This window comes from Danio rerio, chromosome 21 (genome assembly GCF_052040795.2).
Source record: "Danio rerio strain M-AB ecotype USA chromosome 21, GRCz13ab, whole genome shotgun sequence".
NCBI lineage: Eukaryota > Metazoa > Chordata > Actinopteri > Cypriniformes > Danionidae > Danio > Danio rerio.
The window spans coordinates 41530001-41544938 of NC_141041.1; the positions used below are offsets into that span (position 1 = coordinate 41530001).

The window sequence follows — 14938 nt, forward strand, 5'->3', positions numbered from 1 at the left end:
CAATTATAGAAGTATGTTTTTCCACCAGTCATAGGAATAACACTGATTTATATGTTACAATTTAGAATTTATAACAATTTATTAGTTACAAAACTATAATTAAGGAACAAATTATTTCTTTACAGTATACTGATGGCCTTTTTTTCTAGGCTGTATTAATGATAATGGTCAGGAATGTTGGACCATTATTGCCTTTTTAGCATAAGAAGAGGACAGAAACTAGGCAGACAGAGGTAAATAAAAATAAAAAATCAGTATTTTTTTTAGTAAGTGTACATTTTTTGCTTTTATTCTTGTCTTAATGAAAATATATTTTTGTAGAGTAACTCATGTTCTGTTGTCATTAATATTTTAATAAACTTTAATAGATAAAACTGTTCGAGATATGAACAAAAGCAAGTGATGCATTTAGGGTTTGAATACAATTTTTTAATGGTTAAAAAATCCTTATAATCATTAAAATAGTTTAAAAAGTAGTTTAAAAATATTGAATGATATTAATGATATGACGTAGTTCTGGAAACTTTCTCTGTTTATCCGCCTGACTTTACGGTCAGTTTCTTTTGATCGCCCCCTGCCGTTTTAAAGAATCTTAACGGCGAACGGGGCAAGTATAAAAGCCTCATCCATTTTGTGAGGTGCGCACGCAGTCAGCGGAGAGGTGCTATGAGGTGCCAGGCGCAAGCATAAATCCAGCTTTAGATTGGGGTTAGGGTTTGTGTAAGTTGACATGTATATGTTTCATATAGTCAGTTAAATGTCTGTTGAAGGAGCAGTATCAACAGATATTAAGCAGAGAGTCTACTAATACTCAAATGGACCATCAAAATTAAGTTTTACCTAGATTAATTTTCTAAAATAACTGAAATACAAATGCATTTAAAACTAATTATTTTTTTGTTTAACTTTTGTTTTTATTGATGTATATTAGTCAGGGAGTTACAGTATTAAATAAAATAAAAAAACACAAGACATCTAACAGCACATAACAATTAGTTCACATTGTATTTCTCTCTGAGTTATAAGTCTATGAATATATTTTTGCGTCAAGAACAATTAGACATGGGACAATAACCATTTTCAAGGTATACCGCGGTTTGGAAAAGTTCAGGTTTTAAAACTGCCAAATTTGACTGTCATACCGTTCCTAAGGTTTGTTTTTGTTTTTTAGGACGGCAGTATCTCCAGAAAAAAAAATATTTAAAGAAGTTTTAAATTTTAAATAAATCAGTGTTTTTGAAACAAATAAAGACAGCAGAAGCCAATGATTAATTTTTATCATTCAGCCTGACATGTTTACTGCTAGCTCATTAAGAGAATAAGCACAACCCTGTTAGATCATGCACTGCGGCACAGAGCGTATTTTTCTGTCCTTTAAATACCAAAAGTGGATTCGGACACGCTCTTAATCCTTTGCAAAATATTTTTTCAAAATATCAACTGTAAACATATTAATGTTCACTTAAACATACAGTACAGTTTGTTTCTTGCATGTCATATGACAATTAACTGACATGAGAGAATATGAAAGTTAAATAAAATTAAAGAAATGAACATTCCTCTTTAGATTTTGTGTTTATAGTTTGGAAACCTCCTGAGTGAATAAAATGTCATTGACTCCTTCTGCAGATGGAAGCAGTGGGGTGACAGAAGGAGCAGAAGCAGGCTGTTACTTGGCCTCGGGTAGTCGAGATCAGACCATGCGGATATGGAGCACAGCCAGAAGAAAAGGTGACAAGCAGACACTCGTTACTCAAAACTCGAGCTAAACTAGTTTAAAGCTGTGTTCAGTAAAGTGTCATTTTACTCACAGTTGTCTGTTCTCAGGTGTAATGACCCTGAAACTTCCCTTCCTAAAAAGAAGAGGAGCAGGAGTTGATCCAACAGTGAAGGAAAGACTCTGGCTGACTGTGCACTGGCCGAAAGAGAGACCTTCGCAGATTGTGTCCAGCTGTTTTGGGTATAGTTGTGTAGATTTGCTGTAAATGACTATTGTGTTGGAGACAGAGTGGGCCCAGAATTATTGATTTAGTTCATTGATTTAATCTCTATTTAAAATAGAGATTTAAAAAATTAATATGCATCTAAACAAAACAAGTAATTTGCTAGAAGTTCTACCAAAATTAAATTTGCTGCAATTGATTTTATATATATATATATATATATATATATATATATATATATATATATATATATATATATATATATATATATATATATATATATATATATATATACACACACACACAAAGCACAATAACTGGGTTAAGAAGATGGCATTATTCTACAAAAGATGGCATGGCATTATTCTGCAAAAACAGCTTTTCATTGTAATAATTATTTATTTTATTAAATATTATGAAGTAATTTTGTAGCCATTTTTTTATTTAACTTCTTTTAAAAATAACAAGCTTTTAAACTGATCACATTTTTTGACAGTAAAAGATCTGAAAAAAATTTATATGTGACAATTGTTTTTTTTAAATATGTGCAACGCACGATAACCGGGTGAATGAGATGGCATTATTATCTCCAGCAATCTTACTGATGTGTTGAATATTACTGTACTGTATGGAATACAAAAAGAAAATAGTGAACACAGTGAACTCATAAGAGCTTTGAATAGATATGTGTGTGATACTAATATCATGTTAAATTGCCATGCGTAATATTGTTTTTATGATAGATAAATATAAAGCAAACCTAAACATATAATTTAACATTGAATGATAGTTTTACTAACAAACCATTCAAATGGTGGAGAATATCCAAGTGGATCATATCCCAGTATTATTATTGACACACAGCCAATTTATACAGCGCAATGGCAATACGATTTTCTGTCAGAATCGGGGCATGATGGGACAACGTTATTCGATAAACCAATAGACCAACAACATTGCACAAAATCTGATATGTTGTTTTAATCATTCTAAAGTGTCTTAGATAGTCTGTCATCAAAGTTGTTCAGTATTATCACCTAACAAACTGCTCTCCCGAATGATTTCATCTTCATCTAAAGATCTGCGCGGGACTAAATTTTGAATCCCGCTCCCGCCTGCACCCGCCAGAATTTAGCCTGAACCCGACCGCTCCTGCTTATATTAAGCACTTGTTGTCCCGCTGCCCGCCCCGCCCCGTTTTCTACCTGCCGCGCCCGATCCCACTAAAGAGTGGGGGAGAACAAAACCAAAAACCACCCAGCTATACAGTCCAGACAGCCTATAAAAAGCTGTCTGTATAAACACACACAGCACCAAGCACATACACACACAGACAAAGCTCTCTCTCTCTCTCTCTCTCTCTCTCTCTCTCTCTCTCATATTTATGCCCGCGCGCCCACTAACACACACACATAAGCACCAAGCACACACACAGGAAAAGCTCTCTCTCTCATTCGCGCACACACACACACACACACACACACACACACAGAGCAACAAACAAGCTTAACACAGCATTGCGCTATTTAATTTACACACATACATACGCGTGCTCGCTCGGGAGTCGGGAGCGATATTGCTAGACAGCCCACTCCCGCCCCAAATTAAACCCGTTACCGACCGCTCCCACGATTTATTTGTAAATTCATAACCGCGCCGCAGAAATCTGACCCGGTCCCGTGGCGCCCGCGGGAATGCAGACCTTTATCTTCATCTTCTAAGGCAAAAGTCATTTATTATATAATAAAAAGGCCCACAGTGCCATTTCCATCTGCAGCAAATTTATTAAATTTTTTTTTATATTTATCAGGAAGTGACAATTTTGATCTCTTTGACTAGTTGAATGGAAATGGTGCTTTATTTGCAAATGTTTTTGTGCTATTCCAGTTCACATAAATCACATCTTTTAACGGAAACATCTCTATGGCTAGAGGGACAGTGAAACCACTGCATTGAACATTGCTGGTTGTGGTTCAGAAAGTGCACAATGGCCTTTTTTCAGCTCATTTTTCTTTTTTGGGAGAATTTTTTATTTTTTTTCACAGCCACCAAAAGTTTGGTGTGTCCCTAGTTAATAAACATTCAAATGTGTAAATAAAATGGCATGAGTTTGTTTGACTAATAATGCATCTCTAGTTGTAGAATGTTTTGTCAGTTGTTTTTTTTAATAAATGAATGTGAATTGATTCAATGCAGTGGTGAGATCGTGGTCTGGGATCTCATGAAGTCAGGCAAGCAGAAGTGGAGTCTGCTGGGCAGTTCTTCAGATGGACAGAATCACAGCCGAATTGTCTTCAACATGAGCTCCTTTCGCTGCGGGGACAGAGAACTTTTGCTCAGCACCTCCATGGACAGAGAGGTAAGAACTTTCTACATTAGTGTGTGCTTGAAAACTTTCACCAATCTCCTTACAAAACGCATGATAAATACCTTTTATTACTCAAACTTTTTTAAGTTATGGTATACTAATACAATATTATTTTAATGTGACATTCATCATGCAATCAAATCATCATTATTAAATGTGTAAAAATAACATTTGTAGCATAATTATGTGTTTTCATTTTGAAAATGGGGATGGGGGAAGCTTATTACAAAACAGGATGAATGAATCAAATTTGCAATCCAAAAGAATCTGACGACTTCTGTCATGAAAAAAGTTAAATGAAATATGTTTTAATGTACAAACAGGGTTCATACGGTCATGGACAAAGTCATGTCATTTTGACATGGCATTTTCCATGCCTGGAAAAGTTTTGGAAAAACAGAAAAATCCACTAAGTTTTGGAAAAGTCATGGATTCGTTTAACAAATATCTGTATACTTGAATTAGGGCTGCGTGCTATTCGAAAAATCCATGACTTTTCCAAGTTTTCCTAGACCATATGATCCCTGTTTGTACATTAAAACATATTTCATTTAACTTTTTTCATGACAGAAGTAATCAGATTTTTTTGAGATTGCAAATTTGATTAGTTCATTTTGTTTTTTAATAAGCTTCCCTTATCCCCATTTTCAAAATGAAAAGGAGTTATAAAACTCAAAAATGTTTGAAACAAGCGAAGGGTGTAATGAAAATGGCTCTTTAAAATTAAAAATAAAATTTAAAATCTCTTTAAAAATGCATGCAGATGATAAACTTTTACTTCATTATAATTAAACTCTATATTAAACTATAATCCCAGAATTGCATATCCTGCGATGTGACTATTGCGGATGCACACATTGCGATATCAATGCTGAAACAAATATTGTGCAGCCCTAACTTGAATATAGGTAAGTTGTCTTTACTTCTTTTCTGTCCTTGCCCAAAAACTTGCTCTCGCATTGTTAGTGCTGTGTAAGCATGATCGAAATCAATTTTACATAGATATAAAACGGAATTTAAACAAAATAGATTGTTGCATGTATGATATGCTGTAATAAATTTGAATGTCATTGTTTTTCTTATTTATTATTATTTACCATGTACAGTTGAAGTCAGAATTATTAGCCCCCTTGACTTATTAGCGCCCCTGTTTATTTTTTTCCCAAATGTCTGTTAAATGGAGGGAATATTGTTTCAGCACTTTCTAAGCACAATAGTTTTAGAAACCTATTTCTAATAACTGATTTATTTTATCTTTGTCATGATGACAGTAAATAATATTTTACTTGATATTTTTCAAGACACTTCTGTACAGTTTAAAGTGACATTTAAGGGCATAACTAGGTTAATAAGGTGAACTAGGCAGGTAATGGATATTAGGCAAGTTATTGTATAACGATGGTTTGTTCTGTAGACTATTGAAAGAAAATGAGCTGAAAGGGGCTTATAATTTTGTCCCAAAATTGGTTTTTAAAAAATTTAAAACTGCTTTTATTTTAGCCAAAATAAAACAAATAGGACTTTCTCCAGAAGAAAAAATATTATCAGACATACTGTGAAAATTTCCTTGCTCTGTTAAACATAATTTGGGAAATATTAAAAACAGAAGAAAAAAAAATCAAAAGGGGGCTAATAATTCTGACTTCAACTGTATATGTAGATATAACATGAAACATTACAGCATGAAAATGTACTTAAGTCTTGGAAAAGTCATGGATTGTCAGTAGTAAAAATGTGTATGAACCCTGTAAAAAGTCTATTGTAATAGAATGTGGATGTTTGTTTAAATAGTATTCAATGGAATTGTATTGTATTTACAGTATATTTATGTTATTCTGAGTTGTTTTTGCCATAAAGATAATTAAATAAAACCATATGACATTAAATAATACCATATGATAACATTTGCATAAAAGACCGTATAGATATTTGCCTGAAAAACAAAAAGCTCTTTAGTAATTATACATTGTTCAAAGCAAAGGTCTTGGGTCAGAAATAATTATTATTTATTTTGTATTTCTTTTTGTTTGTTTGGAAAGAAACTAATTAATATATTCAGCAAGGGTGTATTCAATATATCAACAGTGACTGCAAGACATTTAAAAATATTTCTATTAGAGATAAAAGCTGTTCTTTAGATTTTTGATTCCTTTAAAAAAACTGTACACAAATGTGTTCAACACCGATAATTATAATAAATGGTTATTAGGCAGAAAATAATGTTACCATGTGGACTGAAAAGCACATGAATTAATTGGATTTTAAAATGAATAGAAAATAATTAGTTTAAATTGTAATATATATTGATGAAGAAATTGTCAGCAGAAAAAAAAAACATTAAAAATTTGCAGTGGCCCAGCCTGACTTAAATCCAATTGAGAATCTGTGGATGGAGCAAATGATTAGGGTGATGGCAAGATGACTCCAAGCTGAAAAAAAAAATCAAGGTCACTTTAAATAAATGTATTATAAATAAGCATTTTAAGCAAATGTTGGTTAATTATGAATAAGGTTGGCTAACTCATTTTTTTATGTCTCTTCTGCATCTCAAACCTTCCTGACTTCAGTTGTTGTCTTCCTCCACACTTATCTGTCAATATGGATGTGTGATTTCAGATTAAGTGTTGGGACCTGGAGTCTCTGGAGTGCTGTTGGACTCTGCCCACTCTGGGTGGGTTTGTGTACTGTCTCAGCTTCTCTCCGGTGGGCACAGGCTGTCTGGCTCTAGGTGTCGGGGACAGCATGATCCGCGTGTGGAACACCTTGTCTATTCAGAACCAGTATGACATCAAAACATTCTGGCAAGGCATCAAATCTAAAGTCACAGCTGTAAGTCAGATGTGTTTAATTCTCAATAATGTTTGACAAAGTACCAATCAGTTTCTTAAAAATGTTCATTTCTGTAGCACTTTTACATTGCAAATTGTGTCAGAGCAGCTTAACATAGATGAAAAAGCCATAACAATATGTAACATTTTGGAACATTCCAGTAAATGTTGATTTATACTTTCGCCTGGGTCTGCAGCATGCACTTCTGCTCAGTTGTGAAGGCTTTTTGTACTTTTTTTGCAACAACAGGGGGTGACTCGAAGTAACTGTTATGATGGAAAAGTGAGTGTTTCTCAGTACTGGGTTGTGACTTGAAGGACATCCACTTCGTAAAACATATGCAGGAATAGTTGGCTGTTTATTCCGCTTTGGAGACCTCTGAAATAGAGACTAAGCTAAAGGAAAATCAATGAATGAATGAATAAAATGAATATATTGTGAATAATATTGAAGTATTCTCATGAAAATGTTTGCTATTTATACATCTGTTTGAATTAGTAACGTGGCCTACGTGTTACATGTCCATGCTATCTGCGTACCTAATGCAAAAACGTTTATACAATACAAATGAAAAATACTCTACTTCAAGCATTGGACAGCCTGTGCACAAAATATATGCATTGTTTTCTCTCAAAGCATCTTAAAGTACTTTCCTCAATAACTTGACATCAGGCGGTTGTTTTGGATTTATTGTGGTATTGCATGTGTAAATTCCCCCAGCCTGGCCAGACTTGCATGGAGCCACGCACAAGGTTACAAAAAATGCCAGTTGAAATGATGTCATGCACACCCAAATTGAGCTTCCATCAACAGTATGATGATGTCACATTCACTGCATGTACCCAAGTGAACTTGCCGATGCTTCAAGTATAAACCAGTCTGAAGTCAAGCAGGCTGGAGAGTAATGATAGTGTGCTGGTGTAATTCTAGTTAAATTAAAATTCAGTTTAGTTTAGTATAAATGTCACTTAAAGTTCAGTTTAATTCAGACTACCAATTGACTGAACTGAACTCATCTATGACCATAACTAACATCTGCTCGGAATACGTGCCAGATCCAAGATTATGTGAACATCAGGATAAGGGTAAACAAGGTCATAAATGTAACTTTTTCCACACTTTTCTTACAGTTGGCATGGCATCCACTTAAAGAAGGCTCGCTGGCTTTTGGTACCGATGATGGTAAAGTTGGCATCTATGAGGTTTACTCGAACAGGTAAGAAAATATATATACCATTATGCTTCAATGATTTGCACTTACATATAAGAAATGTTGGAAGTTCTGCAAAAATACATTTGATATAATCTTCAATATTAGGGTTAAATGAAAATAAAACCATTATATGTTCACTCTCATGTTGTCACAAATTCATGGCATTCACTTATCTTCAGAGAACAAATGAAGGTATTTTAATTTAAAAAGAGATTCTTATTCTTCCCTTGATAGTCTGTGCTAGGGTTGGGCAATGTCTATTAATTTGGCATCGTACGATGTCTAATGTGAAACATCGCGATGGGCGATGGCATTGTCATCATGTGAAAATGACAGAGAGTCCGAAGGACTTGGGAAATCTGAATATCACGTTTAACAACTGTAGTGAGATGTGAAACAGCGGTACATCCTTGATAAACTGTCCGACATGCACTGCTCTCTGGAGCTCAGAGGAGCGCATGACAGTGTCTGTGTCTCCGTGTGTGTGGTCACGTGATGTGCGTTTTCACGGACGAAGGGCTGTTCAGAAATGCTAGGTAAAACACGGTGTGGATGTGGATTTTTTTTGTTCTAAATACCATTTTAACACTAAGATGTATTTGTGTAAACGAGGCCTAAGTATATGTTTTTTCGCGAGCGGGCTTGCAACGGGGGCGGGGCGGAGGATCGGCGATGCCGGCTCAGCATCGTGTTGTCTACAACCAAATAAGAAGTTGGCAACACTGGAACAGTGTGCTCTCTGTCAAACGGCAATCCAAGTCCATTTAGAAAAAAATATCTAAAAAAAAATGTGTGGATGTAATTTAATTTTATTGGTTCATTATAAAAACTTTAAAAATGATTTATTTAAAATTACCACAATTTTTTGATAAAGTCATAAAATCAATATTTACACTATTTACTTTTGTTTGCTTACATTGATCACCTCAAGAATATAAATCAATTGATCTGTGTTGTCTTTGATAGGAATCTGAAAGTTTTTTTCTGCTCTCAGATGGCTTTTATTATATATATATATATATATATATATATATATATATATATATATATATATATATATATATATATATATATATATATATTATATATATATATTTTTTTTTGGATGAGAACATTTTGACAGCTTAGCTTTGAACCACTCCACTCCATCTGTTTTATGCAAATAAGAAAAGGCAAAAAGAAGTGCAAAAATAGTCATTGTAAAAACCATGCAACGCCATAGGAGCTTCCGGTTCAACTTAAAAAGTTCTTCATTTGTGTTACAAAGGCACTAGTAATAATGCTAGTGATGCTGGCATTAATATTTAGTATAAATTACTAGTATAAATTATCTATAGATTTAAAATAACATTAGTTGAGTAAATTAAAATTTTGGGGTGAACAAACCGTTTAAGGGTGCCATAGAATGTATTGATTCAATGATAAGTTGTTTTCTGATATCTACATAGGACGCATGAGGCTTTGTAAAAATTCCCCAGAAACAGTAAAATGTTTTCTCTTCACTTTAACAAGTACATTGCCAAAAATAAGAATTGGGCCTAATGTGATATGGTTGGTTTTGACCATATTTTGGAAGGGTCACCAATACTGATGTACTTTGTTCGTTGTATACTTCTATACGCATGAAACTCTCTCTCTTTCTCAAATATACACTCACTAAAAATTTCGCAATATGCAAGTTAAACCTATCAAAGATGCAATAAACAGTCCTGCCTCTTAAGGGTGGCACTGAATAAATATGTAATTTAGGGGAGAGGGGTGGGGGTCCAATTTCACTACAAGTAAAAGTGTATGTGACAAACATATGCTTTTCATCATCATCATCAGATCGTCGCACTCATGTTGTGTTCCTATTGGCCAGATTTTTGCCAGGATTTTAAACTCGCTGCATTTACATGAGTACGATGTAACAAATGGCTTTGCTTATGGTGAGTTATTTTCATATACTGAACATTTATTGTTTAGCTACGTCGTGGTATATCCAGATTTTAATTCTATGGCACCTTTAAAATGCAAGACTCATCACAGAAAAATGTGTATACAATATTCATAGAGTTAGAATGACTGATGGCAGAGGAATTCAATTAACGTTTGAAATATTTATTTAAATAATAAATTGACACTTCATTCTTTTCATCCACAGACCTCCGCAAATCTCAAGCACTTACCACCGCAGGACTGTCTACTCCCTCTCATGGGGTCCTCCTTTGCCACCTATGTCTTTTGGTAAGTTAGTTCATAAAACACACACACACACACACACACACACACACACACACCCACATGAGCCAGTAAACATTGAACTTGGATTGCCGCCAAAAACCATTCATCAGCAGTAAATGATGCCCGGCTCTGAACAAAACGCTTACTTTCCCTCTCTAGAGCTGTTGCATAATCAAGTAATGAAAACGTAATTTTGCCGCCGCCGCTACTGATAAATGAGACATACATCACCATATCCATCTCAAGTGCTCCGGGGGGTGGAGATAATTACTTTTGTTTGTTCAGAGGGATTTGCTGAAGTATAAGCAATAATGCTAGTGATGCTGGCATTAATAATTGTGCGTATGTGCGTGTGTGTCTCAGGTGGAGCTGGAGACAAGCCGGCCTACAGTTTGTACAGTTGTGCTGGAGAGGGAGTCATTTTTCAGCACGACCCCTGGAAATTGTCTGGGGAGGCCAGTAACATTGACAAACTCATTCGAGACACCAACAACATCAAAGTATGAGGAGATCTCGCTTGCTATGCTTTGTTAATACATTTGGCTTTGCTAGATCAAAAACTTTTCAGAGACAGCAGAATGTTTTCCAGCTTTACAAGTACATTCCTAAAAAATAGGAATAGGCCCTAATGTGATAGGATTGGTTTTGACCATATTTGGAAGGGTCGTGAATATTAATGTGCTTTGTTCTAATGCTTCAACAGCTCATGATGCTTTCTCTATAACACATATACAGACACTGAAAATTTCACAATATGCAGGTTAAACCAATTAAAGATGCAATTAAATAGACCTGCCTCTTTAGATTGGCATTGATACATACATGATGTGTATGCCATTTTCAAAATAAGGGTCCAACATGCATTGTAAGTATAAAACGAGCTTGGAAATGTTCATCTAAATAAAATGTTTTTGTGTGGTTCAGCATAAGATGCCCCCACACACAGACCTCAGCTGGAAGCCAGACGGCAGCATTTTGGCCATTGGAAATGAAGATGGGTAATATAATGTTTTCATTTTAAAATTTTAGTAAAATGTTAATGGTTTGTTTTTTGTGACACTTTACAACAAGGTTGAATTTGTTAACATTAGTTATAAATTTAGTAATATAAATTTGTGGATTAACATGTTAATAGTTTAGATTAATATACATCTTTTAAATATATTAGTGGTCTCACAATTAAATTTTTTTGTCTCAGTTTAATATTTAGGCTACAGTATTATAAATGTAATGTGTGTGTATTTATATTTATTTAAAACAAACCTGAAATTGACGTAAACACTTTTCAGCAAACATGTACTAAAATGATCAAGGAGAAACGTCCTCGAGCCGGGATTTGAACTCGGGACACCCTGACGTGCTACTGCACCATTGGTTGGCATGCTAACGGCTAGGCTATTGTGCCGACTATAATGAATGTTTTTTTGAGCAGAAAATCTGGGTTTTAGAATGATTCTGAAAGATCATGTTACATTTGAGATTTTGCCTTCACAAAAATAAAATGCTCTTTAAATTATAATAATTTTAATAATTGTAATAACTATTTATACATTAATAACCATAAGGGACTTTTTTCTCCTAAATATATATATTTATTTTAAAATATATATATTTTTTTATTGTTTTTTTTTTTTTTTTTTGTCATCTGTGCCATTATTATTCTTTTTTTCTTTATCATTCCAGAATAAACCGCGCAGTGAATTGTGCACAATAAGATTATGCTCCATTTTGATTCCATTTTGTATTTGAATGTGATATACTGTATATCATATGCAATACTTTAAAGCAGGGTCACCAATCTCGGTCCTGGAGGGCAAGTGTCCCTGCAGGGTTTAGCTCAAACTTACCTTAACAAACCTGCCTGGATGCTTCAAGTATACCTAGTAGCTTGTTCAGGTGTGTTTAATTAGGGTTGGAGCTAAAATCTGCAGGGCACCGGACCTCCAGGAACAAGTTTGGTGATCCCTGCTTTAAAAGATAATTAATGTAAAAGGTGGAATTATGAATCAAATAAAGCTGTATATTACAGGTTATATTAATCATCTCGCCTATCTGTTTTTTTTTTTTTTTTTTTTTTGTAGGTCCATAGAGGTATTGAAGGCTCCAATGCTGAAGCTCTTATGTACAGTGCAGCAGCATCATAAGATCATTAATTCACTGCGCTGGCACCATCAGCACTCATCTCAGAATGAGCTGCAGTATCTGCTGGCATCAGGCTCCAGTAACGCCACAATCTACATTCATGACCTCAGAAGCGCCGTAGGTAAGAACTCTTCAGTTTTGTTTGATTGACCTTGTTGTCAATACTAGGCATACCAAAAACTACATATATTGTGTATATAAAATATACCATGAGAAGTTTGTAATGTGTTGTCTTCTGATTGGGTGTTTTTGTTCACAGAAAGCCCATCAGAAAGTCCAGTTTCTGTGACTGAACCTTTCAGGACTCTCTCTGGTCACACAAACAAAATCACTGATTTAGCCTGGAGCCCCCATCATGATGGTCATCTGGTGACGGTTTGTTATGATGGAACCGCTCAGGCAAGTTACACCAATCTTTGTTTTGTTTTTTTCTGAAAGTGGTGAAAGTGTGTAATCTTGGTGTTCTTCTGGACTCTCAGCTTAGTCTGAGGCCTCATTTTAAACATTTAAATCAAACAGCCTTTTATCATTAAAAGCTTACGTAAGCTCTTTTCCTCTTGAGGCCTGATGCTAAAAAACTTGTCCATGCTTTTTATCATGTCTCGCTTGGATTTTTGCAATTGTGTTCGGAATGTTACCAGCTAATTCTCTCAAGATTTTACAATAAATCCAAAATTCTGTTGCACGTTTGTTGACCCATACATCATCCTGTTCTCACATCAGTCCTGTACTCCAACAGCTTCTCTGGTTGCCCGTCAAGTCTCGTATTGTTTTTAGGACATTGATTTTAACATTTTCCCAGAGATGGGTTGCGGCTGGAAGGGCATTCGCTGCGGAAAAATGTGCTGGATAAGTTGCCGGTTCATTCCGCTGTGGCGACCCCGGATTAATGAAGGGACTAAGCCGAAAAGAAAATGAATGAATGAATGATTTTTACTTATAAAGCGGTTCATGGCTCTCCAGGTTACATTTGTGACTTGATATCCATTTCCTTTGCCTCTCGCTGTCTACGCTCTGCCTCGGGTCCTACGCTTTTTCAGCCTCGCTGCAAACTCAGCACCATGGGAGGGAGGGCGTTCTCTTTCCGTGCACCCAAACTGTGGAATGCTTTTCCCACAAACATTAGGAATGCTGGTTCATTGGACAGATTTAGGAAGCTACTTAAAACTCATCTTTTTAGGACTGTTTTTAATTTGTGATATCTCTTTTATTCTTACTGTGTTTTTTGTATATCTTTAATGTTTTACAGTGCTTTGTTGATTTTACTTCTTGTAAGCGCTTTGGTTTTTAGAAAAGCGCGTTATAAATAAAACTTATTATTATAATTACTATTATTATTATTATTACTATTGTTATTATTAGAGGATATTGTCAAAAGGGGCTTTCACACTGAACCTTTTTTTTAAAGTTCCTTGAACTATTAGTGTAAATACTTTTTTGTGTGTTTATGTTTATTTGACTATAAAAAACATGTATCACATGAATACACGGCTTGACAATAACACCCGCAACCACATTGAATGAAGGTAGATTTCAGCTGTGGCGGGTAGGATAGACAACCCTACTAGCAACTTTGGCTGGTTGAAAATATTTTTTAAGCTGCCTCGTCCCTGAAGATTAGAATTTTAGTTTAAATGTGCGCAAATGTGGTCTTAGAACCGAGAAGCAGCACGATTGATAACTGTTTGTGCAAGCAAAAGAAATCAGGTGAATAACGAATGAGAGGATGATCAGGCACACGGTGAGACACAGGCGGTCCTTGCTCACTAAAGTTGTAAGGGCGGTACAGCTGATTTGAAGCGCGCAAGTGCTTAAAAAGCTCCTGTTTACTTGTGCAAAATAACTGTGCCTGGAATGGCAACTGGTGTGATCGTTTCTCTTTGAAATAGATTGGAAAAAAACGCTTGTGCACCCACAGTCCTGCTGTTCTCAAGAGATCTCCAGATTTTTTAGTATGCAGCAGCAGTTGCCACTTTTGTTTTGACCATTTTTTAAAATATTATTAACACGTGCGTTAACTGTGCACATGATCATCCTTTCATTATCACACACAGAATGTTTTTCACCTGCTTTCTTTTGCTTGCAGTTATTTTTGTTAATATGGTTTAATTATCATTCTTTAAAATAACTCTACATTATTCTATAGTTACCTGATGATCTGGGATCTTCAGCCAGGACAAACTACTGTGTATATGTGTATATTTAATGTTTTAATTAAAT

The 14938-nt window shown here is 34.9% G+C and overlaps 2 protein-coding genes across 3 annotated transcripts in view; one reads left to right on the top strand and one right to left on the bottom strand.

The window, feature by feature from the left end:
* Positions 1-14938, bottom strand: part of wwc1 (WW and C2 domain containing 1) — a 462139-nt gene that overhangs the window by 290659 nt on the left and 156542 nt on the right. The window lies entirely within an intron of this gene.
* Positions 1-14938, top strand: part of gemin5 (gem (nuclear organelle) associated protein 5) — a 45910-nt gene that overhangs the window by 3739 nt on the left and 27233 nt on the right. For both annotated transcript variants that reach the window (XM_087301740.1, XM_087301741.1), the window contains exons 5-14: positions 1630-1731; positions 1828-1960; positions 4140-4302; positions 6928-7140; positions 8271-8356; positions 10497-10579; positions 10940-11076; positions 11501-11574; positions 12658-12839; positions 12978-13117. In XM_087301740.1, coding sequence (XP_087157866.1) covers positions 1630-1731; positions 1828-1960; positions 4140-4302; positions 6928-7140; positions 8271-8356; positions 10497-10579; positions 10940-11076; positions 11501-11574; positions 12658-12839; positions 12978-13117 — 1313 coding nt within the window. The remainder of the gene's footprint in view (positions 1-1629; positions 1732-1827; positions 1961-4139; positions 4303-6927; positions 7141-8270; positions 8357-10496; positions 10580-10939; positions 11077-11500; positions 11575-12657; positions 12840-12977; positions 13118-14938) is intronic.